This window comes from Microcebus murinus, chromosome 8 (assembly GCF_040939455.1).
Source record: "Microcebus murinus isolate Inina chromosome 8, M.murinus_Inina_mat1.0, whole genome shotgun sequence".
Taxonomy (NCBI): domain Eukaryota; kingdom Metazoa; phylum Chordata; class Mammalia; order Primates; family Cheirogaleidae; genus Microcebus; species Microcebus murinus.
Window position 1 is genome coordinate 49,594,263 of NC_134111.1, and position 21,271 is coordinate 49,615,533.

The following is a 21,271-nucleotide window of genomic DNA, read 5'->3' on the forward strand; positions in this document are numbered from 1 at the left end:
GCAAACAGATCAAGAAAAAGAACCCCCTAAGCCTCCTCATGCCCTCTTCCAGGCACTGGCTCTGTCCCTAACTGAACCTGGGTACCCTCTATCCTGACTTTTAACACCATAGTTAAGTTTCGCTTATTCTGAATTTTATGTTCATAAAGTTATAGATAATGTTCTCCTTTACCCTGGCTTCTTTTGCTCAATATTTTAATTGTGAGACTCATCCATTTTTTTGCAACAGATATTCTCAAGGGATAACTGGTAATTGTCTACCTTTTTATTGCTGACACTGTAACATTAACTTGTCTTGAAATTCCTGACACATAAATTCATAAAACATGTGCAAGAAAAAAACTATAAGTTACATACTGTTAAATAGAAGTTTAATCATGTTAAAAAGTTAACATTTTGCACCTTCTTTGCTTTGAAATTCATTAGAAGTAATTTTTTCTGTAAAAACATCTAGCCATTCTTATCTTTTTACCACAGTTAGCTTCCTATTTATCCAGAATGTATCTGATCCCTTAGAAGTCTTATCTTTTTTAGTCTTTAATAAAAAACCAAACCAAAACAAAGAAAACATCTCAGTTCTTGCCTGAGCAAGAACTAAACTCCATCTCTACAAAAAAATAGAAAAATTAGCAAGACATTGTGGTGTGCGCTTGTAGTCCCAGCTATTCGGGAGGCCGATGCAGGTGGACTGCTTGAGCCCAGGAGTTTCAGGTTGCAATGAGTTGTGATCACACCACTGCTCTCTAGCCAGGGTGACAGAGCAAGACTGTGTCTTAAAAAACCAAACAAAATAACTTTCAGAAACTTTGAAAATGATTAAGATAGAGGGAAAAAAATCAAGAGTAACTGGCTGGGCGCGGTGGCTCACACCTGTAATCCTAGCACTCTGAGAGGCTGAAGTGGGCAGATTGCTCGAGGTCAGGAGTTCAAAACTAGCCTGAGCAAGAGCGAGACACGTCTCTACTATAAATAATTGGCCAACTAATATATATAGAAAAAAATAGCCAGGCATGGTGGCGCATGCCTGTAGTCCCAGCCACTCGGGAGGCTGAGGCAGAAGGATTGCTTGAGCCCAGGAGTTTGAGGTTGCTGTGAGCTAGGCTGATGCCACGGCACTCTAGCCTGAGCAACAAAGTGAGACTCCGTCTCAAAAAACAAAAGAGTAACTGGTATGTTCAAGTCAGAGTTTGAAGGGAAGAGAGGTTAAGAGGTCTGCAACAAGTCAAAATATTTAAGATGCCCGTGGATCAGGGAAAATACCTGGCAATGGTGTATTTTGTAAGAACAAGAGGTTAAAACAAATGAATAAACATGTGGAACTCTCATTCCCCTAACCATTCCTAAATTCCAGATACCAAAAAAAGTGATTGTTGCACCTATAAAGAGCCTAAGGATGGAACTAGAGATAGTTAAATGGGACTCTCCTTTGGCATACTCCACTTACTCCTGGCCATTTTTGTCAGTATTAAAAAAATAAATGGGCCAGGTGTAGCGGCTCATGCCTGTAATCCTAGCACTCTGGGAGGCCGAGGTGGGAGAATTGCTTGAGCTCAGGAGTTCAAGATCAGCCCGAGCAAGAACAAGACCCCGTTTCTACTAAAAATAGGAAAATTAGCCGAGCATGGTGGTGTTTGAGACCCCGTTTCTAATAAAAATAGAAAGAAACTAGCTGGGGCATGATGGCACATGCCTGTAGTCCCAGCTACTCTTGGGAGGCTCAGAAGAATCATTTGAGCCCAGGAGTTTGAGGTTGCTGTGAGCTAGCCTGATACCACTGGCATTCTAGCCCGGTTGACAGAGTGAGATTCTGTCTCAAAAAAAAAAAAAAAAAAAAAAAAAAAGGATCTTATGAAATTCATTTAGTTTCTGTCCTCACTTGTAGACAAAAAGGGAAGAACACAAAATTTAAATGCTAGCACTGCTAAAATCTTTTCAAAGGAGTCATATTTACCATATGAAAATAATTCATTATGCTTTAAAATAAGAATATTAAATTTATCTTTTTAATTGTCAACATCTTCTAATTATCATTCAAATTACTTGTAAGAAAACAATAAAGATGCAAGAGACAAAAGGGAATGTTAGACAGTTCTAGTAAAAATTCCTAGGAGATTACACAAAACCAAGCACATTTTCAATTATGAAGAATACCATGACTTAAACATCTAGCAGTACTTATCTAACCTATATAATACTAGTAGAATATAGGAACTATATAGTGACTGTTATGAATTATTCTTATGGCCTAGATTATTCGCATCAGGAAAAACAGGAGCTTCATGGGTTTGTCTTATGAATTTCACAAGGTTTAAAAAAGAGAAGACTCCCAACAGGGAGTCACAGAGAAAGGAGCTTTGTGATGAGTGTGACATAGCAGGAATAAAAATACATATATGAAAGGCCAATAGAATGAAGATGGAAAGATACATACCACAAAAGTTTTGCACTAATTAGAAATAGCTATTTCCTGTAATTTTATTTTATAAACATATGTAGATTAGAATTAGATTACTGGATGTATATGGATTATATTAGATTAGCTCTCAAGAGCTAGTGCAAAGCAGTGCAGAGGTCAAAAATGTGGATTTTGGAGTCTGGCAGGAATGAATACTTGTGAGCTACAGCTCTGCTACCTACTAGCTGGTATGATTCTAAACAAGGTACTTTTGCTGTGACTTGGCTGGTTTCTTACTTTATAAAATGTAAGTAACAAAACTACCCACACCTGATAAGGTTGTTAGAAGATAATGTATATAAAAGTGATAAATAAATAGTTAAGTAGTTATTATTATTACTTTCATTATTTCTTAAATAACATAAAGGTAAGGATGGGTCCAGATCTTGTGATTTTCCCTACTTTTCAAAGCAAGCTGATGAGCACAATTAATCAACCACCACCATATTTGGGTGTTTAAAAGATGAAAACTCTTGCAACCAGATGGGAATGCAGCTCCTTTTTCCAGAACAAATCACCTGTCCCAGCAAGACAGATCCCTTGCAATGCTAATTCCTGTGACTTTACTTACTGGTATTAACTGTACTGTCAAGTACAACTGATGAAAAAAAGTTACATCACAAAACTTATTTACATAAATTTAATACCTTGGCTTCAGTGCTTACAACTGGTTTTACAGGGAACTGGACTTCTGTGGCTTTTAATATTGTATTTTCTTGAAGAATGTCTTGTTGGGATTGATTGTGACCAAATGGCTAAAAAATAAAAAGTTGAAAAATTTATCTCACAAAATATTTAAAAGGAGAGCATCAATAAATCCCCTACACCCAAATTACAAATGATTTATGTTTTAAAATCTTATCCTCAATTATTTGTAAGTTGAGATGCATTCTCATAGAAAGCAGATTATAACTGACAGCAGGCTGAGAAAACCTATCTAATCGATCTTCAACATAGATTAAACACTGTAAGAAGCAGAAGAAAATAATGCTGTCATAGCATACGTAATTAAGATAAAATAAAAACAAAAAATGTAAAACTTTATTCTAAATGTACACAAAATGAAGTCTGATTACAGAAGAGATGAAGAAACAATGAGAATGTCTGTGAAAATTCCAAAGAATAAAATATTTGTGTATAATACACTATCTTAAGGAGTTCTGGATTTGGAGATAGGAGACATGGGTTTGGTCTAAACATTGTATGAATTCCCAGACAAGTCCCTTAATTTTTCTTTCCATACTGATGAAGGGATATGGACTAGATAATATCCATGGTAACTTGCACTTCTGATTTAAATGTAAAGAGATTTGAGAAGAATTAAGACTAAGTTTTTTTTTTTTTTATTTGAACAGATTTAGGGGGTACAAGTGGTTTTTTGGTAACATGGAAGAATTGCACAGTGGTGAAGTCAGGGCTTTTAGTGTACCTGTCTCTTGAATAATATACATTGTACCTGACAGGTCATTTTTGTTTTTTTGAGACAGAGTCTCGCTTTGTTGCCCAGGCTAGAGTGAGTGCCGAGGCATCAGACTAGCTCACAGCAATCTCAAACTCCTAAGCTCAAGGCTCCTGTCTCAGCCTCCCACATAGCTGGGACTACAGGCATGCGCCACCATGCCTGGCTGATTTTTTCTATATATATTAGTTGGCCAATTAATTTCTTTTTATTTATAGTAGAGACGGGTCTCACTCTTGCTCAGGCTGGTTTCGAACTCCTGACCTTGAGCGAGCCACCTGCCTCGGCCTCCCAGAGTGCTAGGATTACAGGAGTGAGCTACCGCGCCCGGCCCTGACAGAATATTTTTGATCCCTCCCCTCTCCTCCCTTCTGAGTCTCCAAAGTCCACTACAGCACTCTGTATGACCATACATACCCATCATTTACTTCCCTCTTATAAGTGAGAATGTGCAGTGTTTTTTTTCCATTCCTGAGATACTTTACTTAGGATAATGGCTTCCAATTGAATCCAAATTACTGTAAAAGACAGTATTTCATTCTTTTTTATGGCTGAGTAGTACTCCATTATACGCGCGCGCGCGCGCGCGCACACACACACCACATTTTCTTTACTTGTCAGTTGATGGGCAATTAGGTTTATTCCATATCTTTACAATTGTGGAATGTACAGGTGCCTTTTTGATATAATGACTTCTTTTCCTTTGGGTAGATACCCAGCAGTGGGGTTGCTGAATCAAATAGTAAGTCTTTTAGTTCTTTGAGGAATCTCCATGCTGTTTTCCATACAGTTTGTCGTAATTTACATTTCCACCAAAAGTGTATGAGCATTCCCTTTTCACCACATCTGTGCCAACATCTACTATTTTTTTTTACTTTTTATTAATAGCCATTCTGACAGGGGCAAGAAGGTATCTCATTGTGGTTTTAATTTGCATTTTCCCAATGACTTGTGATGCTGAGCATTTGTTCATGTTTGCTGGCCATTTGTGTATCTTCTTTTGAAAAATGTTCATGTCTTTTGCCCACTGTTTAATGTGGCGGTTTCTCTCTTATTTAAGTTCCTTGTAGATTCTTGATATTATTCCTTTGCACTATGTATGGTTTGCGAATATCTTCTCCCATTCTCTAGGTTGTCTATTTACTCTGCTATTTCCTTTGCTGTACAGAAACTATTTAGTTTAATTAAGTCCCAATTATTTATTTTTGCTTTTGTTGTACTTGCTTTTGAGATCTTAGTCACAAATTCTTTGCCTAGGCCAATGTCCAGAACACTTTTACCTAAGTTTTCGAGAATTTTGATGGTGTCAGGTCTTACATTGAAGCCTTTAATCCATCTTGAGTTAATTTTTGTGTGAGAGATAGGGATCCAGTTTTATTCTTCTGCATGTAGCTATCCAATTTTCCCAGCACCTTCTATTGAATAGGGTATCCTTTCCCCAGTGTATATTTTTGTCTGCTTTGTTGATGATCAGTTGGTTATATCTATATGATTTTATTTCTTATTCGTCTACTGAGCTATGTGTCTACTTTATACCAGTGCTATGCTGTTTTGGTTACTATAGCCTTGTAGTGTAATTTGAAGTCAGGTAATGCAATACCTCCAGTTTTTTTTTTTTTTTGCTTAAGATTGCTTTGGCTATTTGGGCTTTTTAAAAAATTCCATGTGAAATTTATGACCATTTGTTCTAATTCGGTGAAAAATGATGTTGGTATTTTGATGGGAATTGCACTGAATCTGTATGACACTTTGGGTAGCATGGACATTTTAACAATACTGACTATTCCAATCCATGAGCAAGTGCTGCTTTTCCATTTGTTTGTAGTGAACAGCATTATTTCTTTCATCAGTGTTTTGTATTTCTACTTGTGGAGATCTTTCACCTCTTTGGTTAAGTATATTCATTCCTAGTCTGTTTTTTTTTTTTTTTTTACAGCTATTATAAATGATATTGAGTTCTTGATTTGACTTTCAGCTTCAGTGGGTTTTATTAGCACACAGAAATTCTACTGTTTTGTGTATGTTTATTTTGTATCCTGAGACTTTACTCAATTTGTCAATTCTAGGAGTCTTTTGAACAAGTCTTTAGGATTTTCTAAATATAAGATCATATCATTGGCAAAAAGGGATAATTTGACCTCTTTTAAAATTTGGATGCCCTTTATTTCTCTTGCCTGATTGCTATAGCTAGGACTTCCAATACTATACTGAATAGAAGTGGTGAAGGTAGACTCCTTGTCTTGTTCCAGTTCTTAGGAGGAATGCTTTCAACTTTACCCCACTGAGGATGATGTTGGCTGTGGGTCTGTCATATATGGCTTCTTTTATTTTGAGGTATGTTCCTTCTATGCCGAGTTTTTATTATGAACAGGTGCTGGATTTTACCAAACGCTTTTCCTGTGAGATGATCATACAGTTTTTAATTTTGTTAAATGTGGTGAATCATTTATTGATTTGCGTATGATGAACCATCCTGACATCCCTGGAATGAAACTTACTTGGATCATGGTGAATTGCTTTTTTTTTTTTTTAATGTGCTGTTGGATCTGGTTTGACAGTATTTTGTTGAGGATTTTTACATCTATATGCATGAGAGATATTGGTCCGTAGTTTTATTTTTGTTATGCCCTTTTATTTTGTTATGCCCTTTTTTATTTTGTTATGCCCTTTCTTGGCTTTGGTATCAGGGTGATACTGGTTCACTACTTGATGTTATGGAACAGTTTCAGTAGGACAGGTACCAGTTCTTCTCTGTAGGTCTGGTAGAATTTGGTTGTGAATCCATCTGGTCCTGGGCTTTTTCTTGTTGGAAGATTTTTATTATTAATTCTATCTTGCTATTCATTATTGGTCTGTTTAGGATTTCTATTTCTTCTTGATTCAAGCTTGGGAGGTTGCATGTTTCCAAAAATGTACCCATTTTCCCTAGATTTTCTAGTTTGCATGTATGAAAGTATTCATAGTAGTCTTGGATGTACTTTCATATTTCTGTGGTATCAACTGTAATGTTTGCTTTCTCATTTCTGATTGAGCTTATCTGATTCCTCTCGCTTCTTTTCTTGGTTGATCTAGCTAGTGGTCTATTGATTTTATTTTTTCAAAGAAACAACTTTTTGCTTTGTTGATCCTTTGTTGTTTAGTTATGCTCTGTTATTTCTTGTCTTCTGCTACCTTTGAGTTTGGTTTGATCTTGTTTTGCTAGGTCCTTGAGATGTGACATTAGGTTGTTAATTTGTGACCTTTTGGTCTTTTTGATGTAGGAAGGCATTTAAACTTCTTCTTAGCACTGTTTTTGCTGTATCCCATAGATTTTGGTAGCTTGTGTCATCATTGTCATTCAATGCAAAACATTTTTTTGATTTCCACCTTGATTTTGTTGTCCCAAGGATTGTTCAGACTTCCACCTATTTGTATAGTTTTGAGAGGTACTCTTGGATTTATTTCTAGTTTTATTCTACTGTGGTCTAAGAGAATACATAGTATGATTTTATTTTTTAAAAATTTGCTGAGACTTGTTTTGTGGCTGAACATATGGCCTATCTTGGAAAATGTTTCATGTGCTGATGAGAAGAATGTATATTCTGTAGTTTTAGGGTAGAATGTTCTATAAATGTCTGTTAGGTCCATTTATCCTAGAGTCCCATTTAAGTCCACTGTTTTTTCATTGATTTTCTGCCTCAATGAGCTGTCTAGTTCTGTCAGTAGAGTGCTGAAGTCCCCTTACTATTATTATTAGGTCAAGTATGAAATGTCCAATTTCCTTAAGTACTAAGTTTGACAGTTGATATCTCTGACATTTCACTTTGGCACTGCTAGTTTTATTTTTCTTGTGAAGGTACATCCTCAATCTTTCAAATGCAGGTTTTGGCTTGTGATTATTTTTCATTTTTCTAAGAGCAATTTTTATGAAATCATGGATAAATAAAAATTTGTGTTATTTTTGAATATGAGTTCCATCACGGAACCAATGCAGCGCAAACAGCTCAAAGTATCAATGAAGTGTTTGGGAAGGAGGACACGGCTAAGGAACACAGTACATAGATGGTTTGAGAAGTCCCATTCTGGTAATTTTAATCTTGAAAATGAGCCACATGGGTGACCAGAGACCAAGGTAGATGATGATGGGATGAAAGCTGTAGTGGAAGCAAATCCATCTCAACCTACAAATGAATTAGAAGCAAGGTTTGATGTTGATATTTCAACAATATTGGACCACTTGAAACAAATCAGCAAGATAAAGAAGCTGGATAGATGGGTTCCACATGAATTAAACAAGCATGGGAAGAGAAATCGTCTCAAAGCTTGCCTTTGTTATCATGACATAAACGCAAAACATTTCTACACCATATTGTTACATGTGATTAAAAAGGATTCTTTTTGACAATGGTTGGATAAAGATGAAGTGCTGAAACACAGTCCCAAACCAAATATTCATCAAAAAAAGCTAATGGTGTCTGGTGGTTCAGCGCTGGTATTATGCACGAAAATCTCGTTAAACCTGGTCAATCGATTACAGTGGATGTCTGCTGCAACCAACTGAAAGAAATGATGAGGATGCTTATAATTAAGCAGCCAATATTGGTCAATAGAGACAGGCCAATCCTCTTGCAAGACAATGCTTGACGACGTTGCACAAAAAATGCTGCTCAAACTACAGAAGCTGGATGTGGAACCTCTCTGTCATCTACTGTATTCACTAGCCCTTAGACCAACTGACTACCACTTCTTCCAGGTTTTGGACAATTTCTTACAAGAAAAAATACTCATTTCTCAACAAGCTGTGGAAAATGCCTTTGGTGATTTCATCATCACTAGCTTTCCAGGCTTCTTCACTGCTGGCATAAAAAAGCTACTTGGCAAAACTGTGTTGATACTTCAGGTGCACACTTTGTCAACTGTACTGTTTCTTGTTTGAGATGTATTAATAATAAATTATACTTTTGATTTTAAATCAGACATTTTATATTTGATAACCTTTTGCTGTTTATTTCATTTCTCAGGTATAGGAGTATTTATTTTACGCATCTGTGAGGTCCAGGTTCATAAAACTGTGTTACGTGCATATATATTTAGGATTGTTAAATCTTCTTGTTGAATTGAACTATTTATCATTATATATGACCATCTTTGTCTTTTTTTACTGTTGTTGATTTAAAGTCTATTTTATGCAATATAAGAATAGCTATTCCTGCTTGGTTTCCATTTGTGTGGAATATTTTTTCCTCCTTTACCTTGAGTCTATGAGACTCTTTATGAGTTAAATGAACTTCATGGAGACAACAGATATTTGGGTTGTGTTTTTTAATTCACTCCATCAATCCATCTGTTTTAATTGAAGTATTTACACTGTTTACATTCAGTGTTAATACTGATATGTGAAATACTATCTCAGTCATGTTGATTGTTACCTAGTTGCTTTTTATTCTCCATTGTGTTACTGCTTTATAGGAGCTGTGAGTTTTTACTTTTCAGTGTTTTTACACTGGTGAGTATCAATCATTCTTTTTGGTGTTTAGAGCACTTCTGAGCATTTCTTGTAGGACAGGTCTACTGGTAACAAATTCCCTTAGTGTTTGCTTGTGTGGGAAAAATTTTATTTCTCCTTCATTTATGAAACTTAGTTTTGCAGGATACAAAATTCTTGGCTGATAGTTACTCTGTTTAAGATGACTAAAGACTAAAAATCTTGTAAGATTTTTGCTAAGAAGTTTGCTGTTAGTCTGATGGGTTTTCCTTTGTAAGTTACAAGTCTTACGGGCTTGTAGGATTTTTTTCCCTCACTTTAACTTCGGCCAGACTGATGACCATGTGCTTGATGATGTTAAAACTAAGTATTTCCCTGAGGGGAGCACAGGAAGAAACAATGCCCAGGCCAAATTATGTGGGGTTGGGGGTAGTTGTGTATTAGAGGATGTGGAAAGAATGGAGGATAAGGAAAATTGTTTAACTCCAGTATTCCTAATAGTAAAAAATGTTAGTATGTTAACAGTTACTAATTTTCCTTTTAAAAAAAGACAGAGAGAGAGAGACAGAAAAGCAGGCCAAATAAACTGGTGGTTTATTTGGGTAGTTATTATTAAAATAATTCTGATCTATGGAAATTTTAGGAAAAAATAGAGAAGCAGCCTAGCATTCCTTGGAAAGATTGAAATTTTCTTCAAATTAGTAAAATTTTGCATTTAAGAAGGGAAAATTCAACTTTATTAGTCTCTATATATTTGAAGTTAGTGTAACTTACCTTTCTACCATAAAGACACTGAAAGAAGATTACTCCAACTGACCACACATCAACTTTGTTGGAAATCTTTGGTGGTTCTTTTCCAACTACAAAACACTCAGGAGGTAAATACCTATAGTATTGGGGGGGGGAGGGGAAAGTGAAAGGTTACTACTGACAATATATAACTTAAAACCTTCTAAATGTAAAATCTTGGGACACTCATTTCACATATATATATATATGTATGAACTTTAGGACTTTCATCAATTAAAACCATCAATTAAATTTCTGAAGCATTTATATTCTTTTATCATTTAACTTGAGCCAAAATGTACAAACTTATGATAAAATATATCTATAAATATATATCTACAGAAACAAAAAACTACCATTAGAGATTACAATGGTCTAATGTAAGTAAGTACCTAATTAGGTATAAGAATTCCTCTCCTATCTCCCTTAACCAGAGTTCAAAAGGCAGGCAGTTCTTTCTAAAATATACATTTGATCATGTAGTTCTGTTGTTTAAACAACCTCAACAGCACTTACTGCCAGTAAGACCTCATACCTCCTGTTTGTTAACACAAGACCCATCCTAATCTAGCAACCACAAACATCTCTAAAATCTGCCCTATTTTTCCCACCCAAATCCCCCAAATCAGCTGGTCAAAACCAATTCTCTTGCTTTCCCAGATTGCTCTCCTTTTTCCTCTGTGCTTTTGAATATGACAATCTCTAATGGCTTCTCTAATCACTCCAATTCTCTTGGTGAGCATCTTTTCTTCTTCAAGACCCACTTCCTCCATAAGCCATGCTTCTCATGTTCCCACAGGACAGTGTGGTGCCCCTATAATGACATTAAACTATAATCATAGTAGACTGGGAGCAGCTATTCATTCTGCAGTTTCAAGAACTAGGACTACCTGAAATACCCTGAGTATTCAAAATTACTATTTTTAAAATTTCTAAGTGCTATTTTTAAGTTTATAATTTTTTGATAAAGGATAAAAATAAATTTGTCATCTCAGGTTATAAATAAAATGATCCATCCCAAATGCAACCATCTCATACCTCAAAAGTTTAAATAAATAGGGCCGGGCGTGGTAGTCATGCCTGTAATCCTAGCACTCTGGGAGCCCTAAGCGGGAAGATTGCTTGAGGTCAGGAGTTCGAGACCAGCCTGAGTAAGAGCAAGACCCCGCCTCTACTAAAAATAGAAACAATTAGCCGGCCGTGGTGATGTGTGCCTGTAGTCCCAGCTACTCAGAAGGCTGAGGCAGGAGGATTGCTTAAACCCAGCAGTTTGAGGTTGCTGTGAGGTAGGCTGATGCCATAGCATTCTCCCTAGGTGACAGAGCAAGACTCTTGTCTCAAAAATAAAAAATTTTAAATAAACAAAAAATCCTGGAAAAGAATAATGCAGCTAAATGGGAATCTACTCTTTTTCTAAAAATTCAGTTTTGTGCTATTTTAAAATTACTGAGATTTGAGCAAGATGTTGACAAATCTCTTAAAAACCCACATGAAATTTCCTTGAAGTAAACCACTAAAGATGACCAATAACTCATTTGTGATACAAATCCTTTACTACTCCCTGAATCAGCTAAAAAGCTGGATTTGTTTTTATCAGTAAAAGTGTCTATTTTGTGTAGGTGTAGGTTAATGTATGTATATAAGAAACAAGAGGGGCTCTTAAATACTATGCTATACTGTCTCGCTAGGCAGAAGGGTGTAAGCAAGGAGAGCAACTGTAGGAAGAGATACAGCAAAGTCATTTGGGAAAAAATGTCCACCAAGATTTAGTGAATGACTGCATTTAGACTGGAGTAGAGGGAGACAAAAGTGATATTGATATTTTTTTTTATATTTTTTCCTAAGTATATATTTTTTATATATTTTTTCCTAAGTGATATTGATAAATATTTTAAGTTTCTGGGGATAAAAGGTAATTTATAAAAGCAATATATATGTATATTCTATAGTATGAATACAGCTGCCCCAGTATACCAAACAGAGCTGACACATAACAATGTGGGGATTAGGGAACCGAACTCCTGCACAGTTGAAAATCAACATGTAACTTTTGACTGCCCCAAAAACTTAACTAGTAATAGCCTACTGTTGACTGGAAGCCTTACTGATAACAATAACGATCGATTAACACATCTTGTATATGTATTACATAATGTATTCTTACAATAAAGCTAGCTAAAGAAATTATTAAGAAAATCATACAGAAAAGAAAATATGTTTACTATTCCTTAAGTGGAAGTGGATCATCATAAAGGTCTTCATCCTCATCATCTTCAGATTGAGTAGGCAGAGGAGAAAGAGGAAAGGTTGGTCTTGCTGTGTCAGGGATAGCAGAGGCAGAGGAAGGAGAGACAGGATAGGCAGGCACACGTGGTGTAACTTTGCAAAATAGGTCATAATTTCTGTCTGGCTTTTTTGTTTCTCTAAAAATATTTTTATATGATACCAACCCTTCTTCCACCATTTGCTTTACTTTCAGAGCTTGTGCCATAGAAAGATCTAAGTTGTAAGAGAGGTCAAAAGCCATCCTGAACAATCAGAACCCTTCTGCCAGGTTGTCTAATGTCAATTTTTTTCTCGCACTTCTTCTTCTATGTTGTCTTCCTCATTGTATGGCACTAGTTCCAAAGCACTCATCTACATAAAGTCATCTTCTGTTCATTCCTCTGGTGCAGCGTCTATTAGCTCTTGAATTTCTTGAAGACCCAAATCTTGAAACCCTTCACTCCCTCCCCACCTTTTTTGCCATATCCATAATCTCCTTCATAATTTCCTTGATTGGCACCTGTCATAAATCCTGTGAAGTCACGCACAACATTTGGCAGGAACTTACTGTTTCAGGCTTAATGGCTTTCATGGCTTTTTCTATAACAATGGCACCTTTAATGGTGTAATACTTTCAGACTTTCATGACGTTCTCTCTACTGGGGTTCTCTTCCATAACATTGACAATCTTTTCCATACAGTATGAGATGTGTAATGAGCCTTAAAGGTCCTCATGACCCCCTGATCTAGAGGGTGATTTAGAGACACTGTGTTTGGGGCAAGCAGATCACTTTGACACCTTCAGTGTTGAACTCATGAGGGTTCTGGGTGGCCAAGGGTATTGTCTAAAATCTCGAGAACATTAAAAGGTAGTCCCTTACTGTTTTTTTCTGACTTCAGGGACAAAGCATCAATGGAACCAATCCAGAAAAAGGGTTCTTGTTGTCCAACCCTCCTTGTACAACCAATTTTTCTCTTTTTCCTTTGAGGCCTGAAGGTTAGCAGCTTTACAGATGAGGGCAGTCCTAATTATAAGCCCGATTCCATTTGCACAAAACAGTTGAGTTAGCCTATTCTTTCATGTCTTAAATCCTGGTGCTTGCTTTTCTTCCTTACTAATAAATGTCCTTTGCGGCTTTTTCTCCCCCCCCCCAACATAGGGTACTTTTGTCTGTGTTAAAAAACCATTCAGGCAGAAAGATTTTCTCCTCAATGTTTTTATTAATGGCATCTGGGGACTCTTCTGCTGCCTCTTGGTCAGCAGAAGCCACTTCTACTGTCATCTTGACATTTTTAAGCCTTTTAAGTCAAACCTCTTTCTAAAATTATCAAACCATCCTTTGCTGGCATTAAATTCTCCAGCTGTAGATCCTTTATCTTCCTTTTGTCATACAATGACTTCACTTTTTCTCAAATCACATTATAGTCTATAGGTATACCTTTCTTATAGCAATCCTGCACCCACATAATAGCTGTGCTTTCAAGAGATGGTAATAGGGCATTTCACAAGAATTACAAGGATTCCACACCTGCTGGTATAGCTAGTGACAGCTTCACAAATTTCCCTTTCTTTTTTCACAGTGGTCCTTCTGCTGGATTTACTCATCTTGAAATGGTGGGCAGCCACAGCTGTAAACCTCAATATACAGTACATAGCAAGCAAGTCGACTTTTTCTTTCTTTATTTTTCATTTTTTGAGATAGGGTCTTGTTCTGTTGCTCGGGCTAGAGTGCAGTGGCATGATGACAGCTCACTGCAACCTCAAATTCCTGGGCTCAAGCAAACCATCTGCTTCAGCCTCCCAAGTAGCTGGGACTACAGGCATGCACCATCATGCCCGCCTAATTTTTTCTATTTTTAGTAGAGACAGAGTCTTTCTCTTGCTCAGATTGGGCTTGAACTCCCAACCTCAGGCAATCCTCCCGCCTTACGCTCCCCTACAGTGCTAGGATTACAAGCATGAGCCACCTTGCCCAGCCTTTTTCTTATAATGTCATGACTTTTCTCTGCTTCTTGGGAGCACTTCCAGCATCACTAAGTGTTATTCAAGGTTTGTAGTATTGCACTAACCATGATGGAAAATATGTGAGCACCATAAGAGATCACTTGTTACTATAATATGCAATTTATTGGAGAAATGAACTGCTCACCCAGAGGTGATTAGCATCACATGGCATTTTAAGCAGACACTTTACAACACTTGAGCTCACCACAACAGCAACAACAGGTGGCTATGAAATTATTACAGTAGTACAGTATGTACTAAAGTTAATTTTATGCAATTATGATTTAATCATGTATCTTTATGTTTGTTTACATTTCTCCTGATTACAAATGGCACCATGTATGATCTCTGTGTGTGTATACATCTTAATAAAATTTTATGTTTTTATAATAGGTTGACATATATTTTATGGTAGTAAATAATAAAACAGACTTCTACCTACATATATTTTATGCATTGATGACATACCTTTTTCTTAATTTTTTTCAATATTTTTAGGCTATGTAGTTCATCTGCAAGTTTTTTCAAATTGTCACAAGTCTCCAAAAAATATTCCAATGTACTTACTGAAAAAAATCCAAATATAAGTGCCACGCAGTTCACCAGTGTTGTTCAAGGGTCAACTGTACATAGATAGCTAAGCAAATAATATGACTAGTAGAAAATAGTAGTAGAAACTAGGAGAAACTGGTTTTTGGAACACTGTTTCTATGGGAAATACATTCCATATTCCTACATAACAATGCCATTACTATCTCCTTCCTGCATAGCCCCTAAAACTTAAGTTTCTCCATCTCTTGCCTACCTATAAGAGGGAAATTTCCTTGTGCTACCTTATACTAGAGTGAAGCCAGGGTAAGGGAAACAAATAATAAGAATGCCCTGCAGAGGAGGAATGATGTCTTATTTAGAACCTGGCTTTTAAGTTGTATTCCATGGAGTCCTGGGTTCCACCAAGCAGCTTTGTTTTTGTTGGTTTCGTTGTTATATTACCCATATTCCTTGGAAATGCCATAAGAAAAATCTGAAACTTTAAAATGGTTTTAAAAGAATACATAAACATGACTAATAATCCCTGTTTGTGAAAAGTAAAATCTATACAGACCAGTGGCATCTTGTGAAACTGGTTACTAACTGTGTGAAGACTATTCTGGTACCCTAAAGTCACATTTATGTTTATAGTCACAATCCTGTTCAATGTAGTTGAGTACAATTATTTCTCTTCTTGCTAAACTAATTTATTCTGAGAACTAAGTTTGTTTTGAAATTTTATAGTCTATGTTCCTCACTTTGGTGAATTTGACAATAAGTGTGAAAAGTCACAATGAAGTAGTTTTTGTCAACACCTAGGTACTCTGAAAGACGGTATTCATTTAGATTTATATCTATGAATCTATGACTCTATTTAGATTTGTATCTATATGTATAAAGTCTTTAAAAGGGATTTTTGAAAGTAAAGTCCAAAGACCAAGAATATTCCAAATTTATCTCCCATCCACAATCAATAAAACATTAATCTCCCACAAAAAACGGCAACCATAAAACCTCTAGAGGGCTTTGTTCTTTTGAGTTAGGGTCTTGCTCTGTCACCCATGCTGGAGTGCGGTGGCACAATCATAGCTCAGTGCAACTTCATAGCTCACCGCAACCTCCAACTCCCCAGCTCAAGCAATCTTCCTATCTCAGCCTCCAGAATAGCTAGGAGTAAAGGTATATTCTACCACATTCAGCTAATTTTTTCTCTTATTTTTTGTAGAGATGTGGTCTCACTATGTTTTCCAGGCTGGTCTCAAACTCTTGGCCTCAAGTGATTCTCCTGCCTTGGCCTCCTGAAATGCTGAGATTACAGGTGTTGGCCAACATGCCAGGCCCCAGAGAGGGCTTGATATTTACAGGTTTTGTTTCTAATAGTTAAGAAATTATATTTACATAAATATTTATGTTCATGATAAATATCATCCTAAAATTCATAAATTCTCTATGTTAGGTTAGGAGTTTGTGACTAGTGGATACTGGAGTCACTTGCTAATACCAAGTCATTCTCTCTCCAGTATGTTATATTTGCAGTTAAGAACAGAAAAGAAAAGAGGATTGACCACAATAATCTCCCTCTCAACTCAGAGGCTTAATAATCAGTGCCTTCACCACAGTAATCTCAAAGGCTACATGAAAATAAAAACTAAATTCTCATAAAAACACTAGGCATTAATCTAGATAATTTTGCTACTTTAAATAATACATTTACCAGTAAGTGCCTGCCCCTTGGGAAGTTAGATCCATTCCATCTACACCATAGCTATCATCATCCATAATCTTGGACAGACCAAAATCAGTGATTTTGATTTCTCCACATGCTGTTCCATCTACCAGAAGGATGTTTCCTAAGAACAAGATATAGGATTCTTTTAATGATGTATATATGAAAACATTATCTTTACTACTTTAACTTTTGGGAAGTAAACATATTTAAAATGTGGTGATACAATAAAAACATTTAATTTTACTAGTATTCTGCTGAAGTTTTAAAAATTAAACAAAAAAGCATGCTTTCAGATAACTTAATGAATATAACTTCTACAAACTATACTCTTTTGAGCTTAAAAAATTATTAGACACATTTAATTAATTACCTGGCTTAAGATCATAATGTATAATAGGGGGTTTGATCTCATTGAGATATCTTAGTGCATTTACAATCTGCATGACAATAGACCTAGCTTCTTTCTCTGACATTAATTTGTGTTGCTTCAGATAGAAATCCAAGTCATTGCCTTCACAGTATTCCAACACTGTGCAAAACCTGCAATGGATAAGAGAAAAAAATTAGACATAATATTATCCAGTAATTCAGAATCACAATGGGGAGATGGAGAGTTTTATATCATCATCATAGAATAGGCAAAGCAAAATCAAACATATCTTTCTTAAAAACTAAATCCTTATATTCACTTACGTATCTGTATCCAAGGAGAAATAATCATATAGTTTAACTATTCTGGGGTGATCCAGTTCTTTGTGTATTCTGTACTCTCTGCAGGCATGTCTATGGGGAGAGAGTATATTAATTCTCCAAGACCATCTAAAAAATTTTCAATTTATAAAAACCATAAAGTATTAATATTTACTTGTGGTAGTTTTCTTTTTTCTCATCTCTCCAACTTTTATTAAGTTGATGTATCTTCACAGCAGCATATCTTTGTTCATAAAGGTCAAAAGCCTAAGATTCAAGGCAAGAAAAAGTTATAACCAAAGATCAAGTGAATAGCTGGAGAGATTTTTTAAAATTTTGGTGATAATTTTTACAATAATATCGAATTAGTATAAACACTACAGTCTTTAGTGATCATCTCTGCTAAGACTATATATAGTTCAATGACACCTTTATTATCAGAAATCAGATACAAATTCCATGGTGATAAATTAACAAAAACCTTAATGTGCATTTTCACATTCAAGTTTTATAAATGCTAATATATTGAATCAAAATAAAACAATAAAGCTAGTATTTGTTTTTAATATGGATCTGATTCTCTATACTGGCAGTAGCACAGTAAACAGTCAGGAAAACAGATGGCCGTATTGTTTTTTTTATGGGTTGGAAAAAACAAACCTCCTTAATCTATCTTTTCCTAGCAACCCCCTTATTTCTTCTTCACTTTTTTGAAAATTAACAAGTTCCTAATAATTTTCCAACTGTTGAGAAAAATTCTACACCATTATGAAACTGTCCAAACACATACAAAAGTAAAATGTGCCCTTGTTTCAAAATTTTTCAAGTTTCAAAATTTATCAATATTTTGCCATTCTTATTTCATCTACTTCCTACTACCCATCTACTTTTTACTTCTCCCATAGAGTGTTTTAAAACAAATCCCAGACAATGTATCATTTCGCCTGTAAATTTTTCACTATGTATCTCTAAGAGATAAGGGTTTTAAATAAAATAACCATGCATCATTAACACACCTAATGATATCAATAGCAACTCCTTAATCTCATCTAATACCTATCTTCTTTTCCCTGGTTGTAAAAAAAAAAAGGATTTATAATTGATTTATTCAAATCAACAGCCTATTACTTAAATTAAAAACACAGAATGATCAGTACTTGAAGGCTTCACATGACTTATAAATGTTTTTTAAAAACACTGAATACCATTAAAGAGATTAATACTGTAGGTTCCACTGTAATTTATATACAAAAGTGCTCCTTTCAAAAAACCACTTAAAAGCTTATATACTTATTAGAAAGAAATTCCCCAGTCCCCATTCCCTGCCATCAATTTAACCTAAAAATAAGCAGTAGAGGAAACACAGTAAAGTGACTACTTTTTGTTACAAAATTGTAAAGTATAAGATCAGACATTATATAGGATGCAGTAGTTAAGAATATTCTCTTTGGAGTCAGATGAACTTATCAGCTGAGTGACTCTGGGCTAATAATCTTATAAAGTTAGAGTTATTGAGAGGATTAAATGGGGAAAAACATATGAAGTGCTTAGAATAATACATGCTTCATAATAAATATTCAATAAACATTAGCTAATTTCATTATCAGTAAGAGGTTAAGGTTAAGTTTAATAAAAAAGAATAAAAATAAGAGTAGTTTATGTAAGGGAAAATAAAAAAGACTTACAAAGAATAAAATTCTTTATAATTCTTATTATGACTGAATCATAATAAAGGATAATCAAAGAAAAATTATAAGTACACTACTAAAAAGCTAATTATCAGTATGTACTGATTATAACAAATAATATATAATACTTCTTCCAAGATTAGGTGAGTTGGGGTAATAGCTTTCAATAAGGCTAATATGGTAATCATTCAGCAACTGACTTAAAATCTTCTACTTTGGTACAAGGTAGTCTTTATTTCTTGCCTTATTATCTGCTTTTGTTTCCCAATGGACATGGCGACCATGAAAGGGTTTTAATGGGGTTAGAAAGAGATGTTGCTGGTATTTAGGTCAGTATAGAAAGTTCAAGTCACTGGGCCTCAATCTACATTTTCTAATTTCTGTTTAAGACTTTTCTATAAAAGTCCCATATGTAGGGCTAACAATAGTTGAAATACTACCGGGCAGTGGCAGAGGGCTGTCACAAAAGCTCAAGACAGGTTCATAATAAGCTGGGCAACTTTTAGGCTATGCTAATACCAACTGTATTTTATGATGTTTTAGATCCAAGTTAGTTATTTTTAGATTCAAATTGAACTGTTATGATCATCTTTTCTATCTTGTGGCCTGGATAAGCCTTCAACCATTCAGCGCTTGAAGATGAACAACCATTAGAATCAGAGAAACAGGAATTGGAAGAAAGCTCAAAGATCATTCTTGATGACTGAGGAAGGCAAATCCCATGATGTTTAATGCTTGTCCAAGTTAACAAAACAACAAACAATATTAATAGTTCATGGTTAAATGGAGATCAGAATTGAAGTTCTCTGAATCTAAATCCCGCAATTTTCCCCCGAGTCAGAACTAGAACCCAGGTTGCCTTCGGTAAACCAGAAAGGCACAGTTCTTGCCTCATTGAACAGGGAGGATTTCTAATAATAGTAATAATTTTATTAGCTTGTATTTACTAAATACCAATATTCTACATGATTTACATGAGATAACTCAGTTTACCACTGCAACAAACCTATAATGAAAGTATTATTATTATTCCCAGAAGGAGACAATGAGGCAGAGTTTTAAGTAATAAGCTCAAGTTTATACAGGTAGTAAATGGCAGTCAGGATTTAAACCCAGTTGTCTGGCTTCAGAATCAAAGCTCTTAACCACTAACTATACCGATATGTAATGAAGCACAAAGAAATACAAGAAGCTTATAAAAGGCAGACCAAATCTGATCTAAGGAGATGCAGAGGGTCAGGGAGGCCTTCTAGAGGAAAATGAAGTTTAAGCTGAGAGCATAACCTTCACCCAGACTTCACCCTAACAGCAAATGGGAAGCTACTGGGGCTTTTAAGCAGGAGAGATGATCAGATTGCCTTTTATAAAAATGTTAGTCTAGTTGCAGTGTACAAAATGCACTGGAAAAACAGAGGACAAGGGTCATCACTGGATTTAGGAGAACTTAATTAATGACAATAACAGCAGCAACCAGGGGAAGGGAACTAAGAGATAGGAAAAGCAAAGGATGGTTTTTATGTTTTTCACTCACTCAAGGGACCAGGCAGATAAACAGCAACAGTACATACTGAAGTAGGAAACAATGTTATGAAAAAGGATTTTGGAGAAGATAACTTTTATTTCAGACATACGTCTGCAGTGCCCATGAAGCACCCACATAAAAGGAATAAACTGCCATATACACAAACACTCTCAGGTATGGAGCTCCGAAAGAAAGTATAGGCTAGATTTATAAATCTAGGGGTGAAATCAAACAGATGATAACTCAGTGAAAGACGGGGATAACAATCTTTTAAAGGGAAAATACAGAACGGTAAAATAGACCTTAGGAACCCTATTACTTAAAGGTTGGACTGAAAGATACACTGTAAAGTTAAAAAAAAAAAAAAAAAACAGGGCCGGGCACGGTGGCTCACACCTGTAATCCTACCACTCTCGTGAGGGTGAGGCAGGTGGGTGGATTGTTTGAGCTCAGGAGTTCAAGACCAGTCTGAACAAGGGCAAGACCCTGTCTCCACTAAAAATAGAAAGAAATTAGCTGGACACAAAAAATATATAGAAAAAATTAGCCTGGCTTGGTGGCTCATGCCTGTAGTCCCAGCTACTCTGGAGGCTGAGACAGAAGGATTGCTTGAGCCCAGGAGTATGAGATTGCTGTAAGCTAGGCCGACACCACGGCACTCTAGCCTAAGCAAC

General features: G+C 35.7%; 1 protein-coding gene across 4 annotated transcripts in view; it reads right to left on the bottom strand.

The window, feature by feature from the left end:
* TLK1 (tousled like kinase 1) overlaps nt 1–21,271 on the bottom strand; it is a 152,359-nt gene that overhangs the window by 3,845 nt on the left and 127,243 nt on the right. For all 4 annotated transcript variants that reach the window (XM_012781920.3, XM_012781921.2, XM_076005648.1 and 1 more), the window contains 6 exons: nt 17,563–17,654; nt 17,391–17,480; nt 17,068–17,237; nt 16,683–16,818; nt 10,153–10,264; nt 3,103–3,210 (listed from right to left, as the gene is read on the bottom strand). In XM_012781920.3, the coding sequence (XP_012637374.1) occupies nt 3,103–3,210; nt 10,153–10,264; nt 16,683–16,818; nt 17,068–17,237; nt 17,391–17,480; nt 17,563–17,654 (708 nt within the window). The remainder of the gene's footprint in view (nt 1–3,102; nt 3,211–10,152; nt 10,265–16,682; nt 16,819–17,067; nt 17,238–17,390; nt 17,481–17,562; nt 17,655–21,271) is intronic.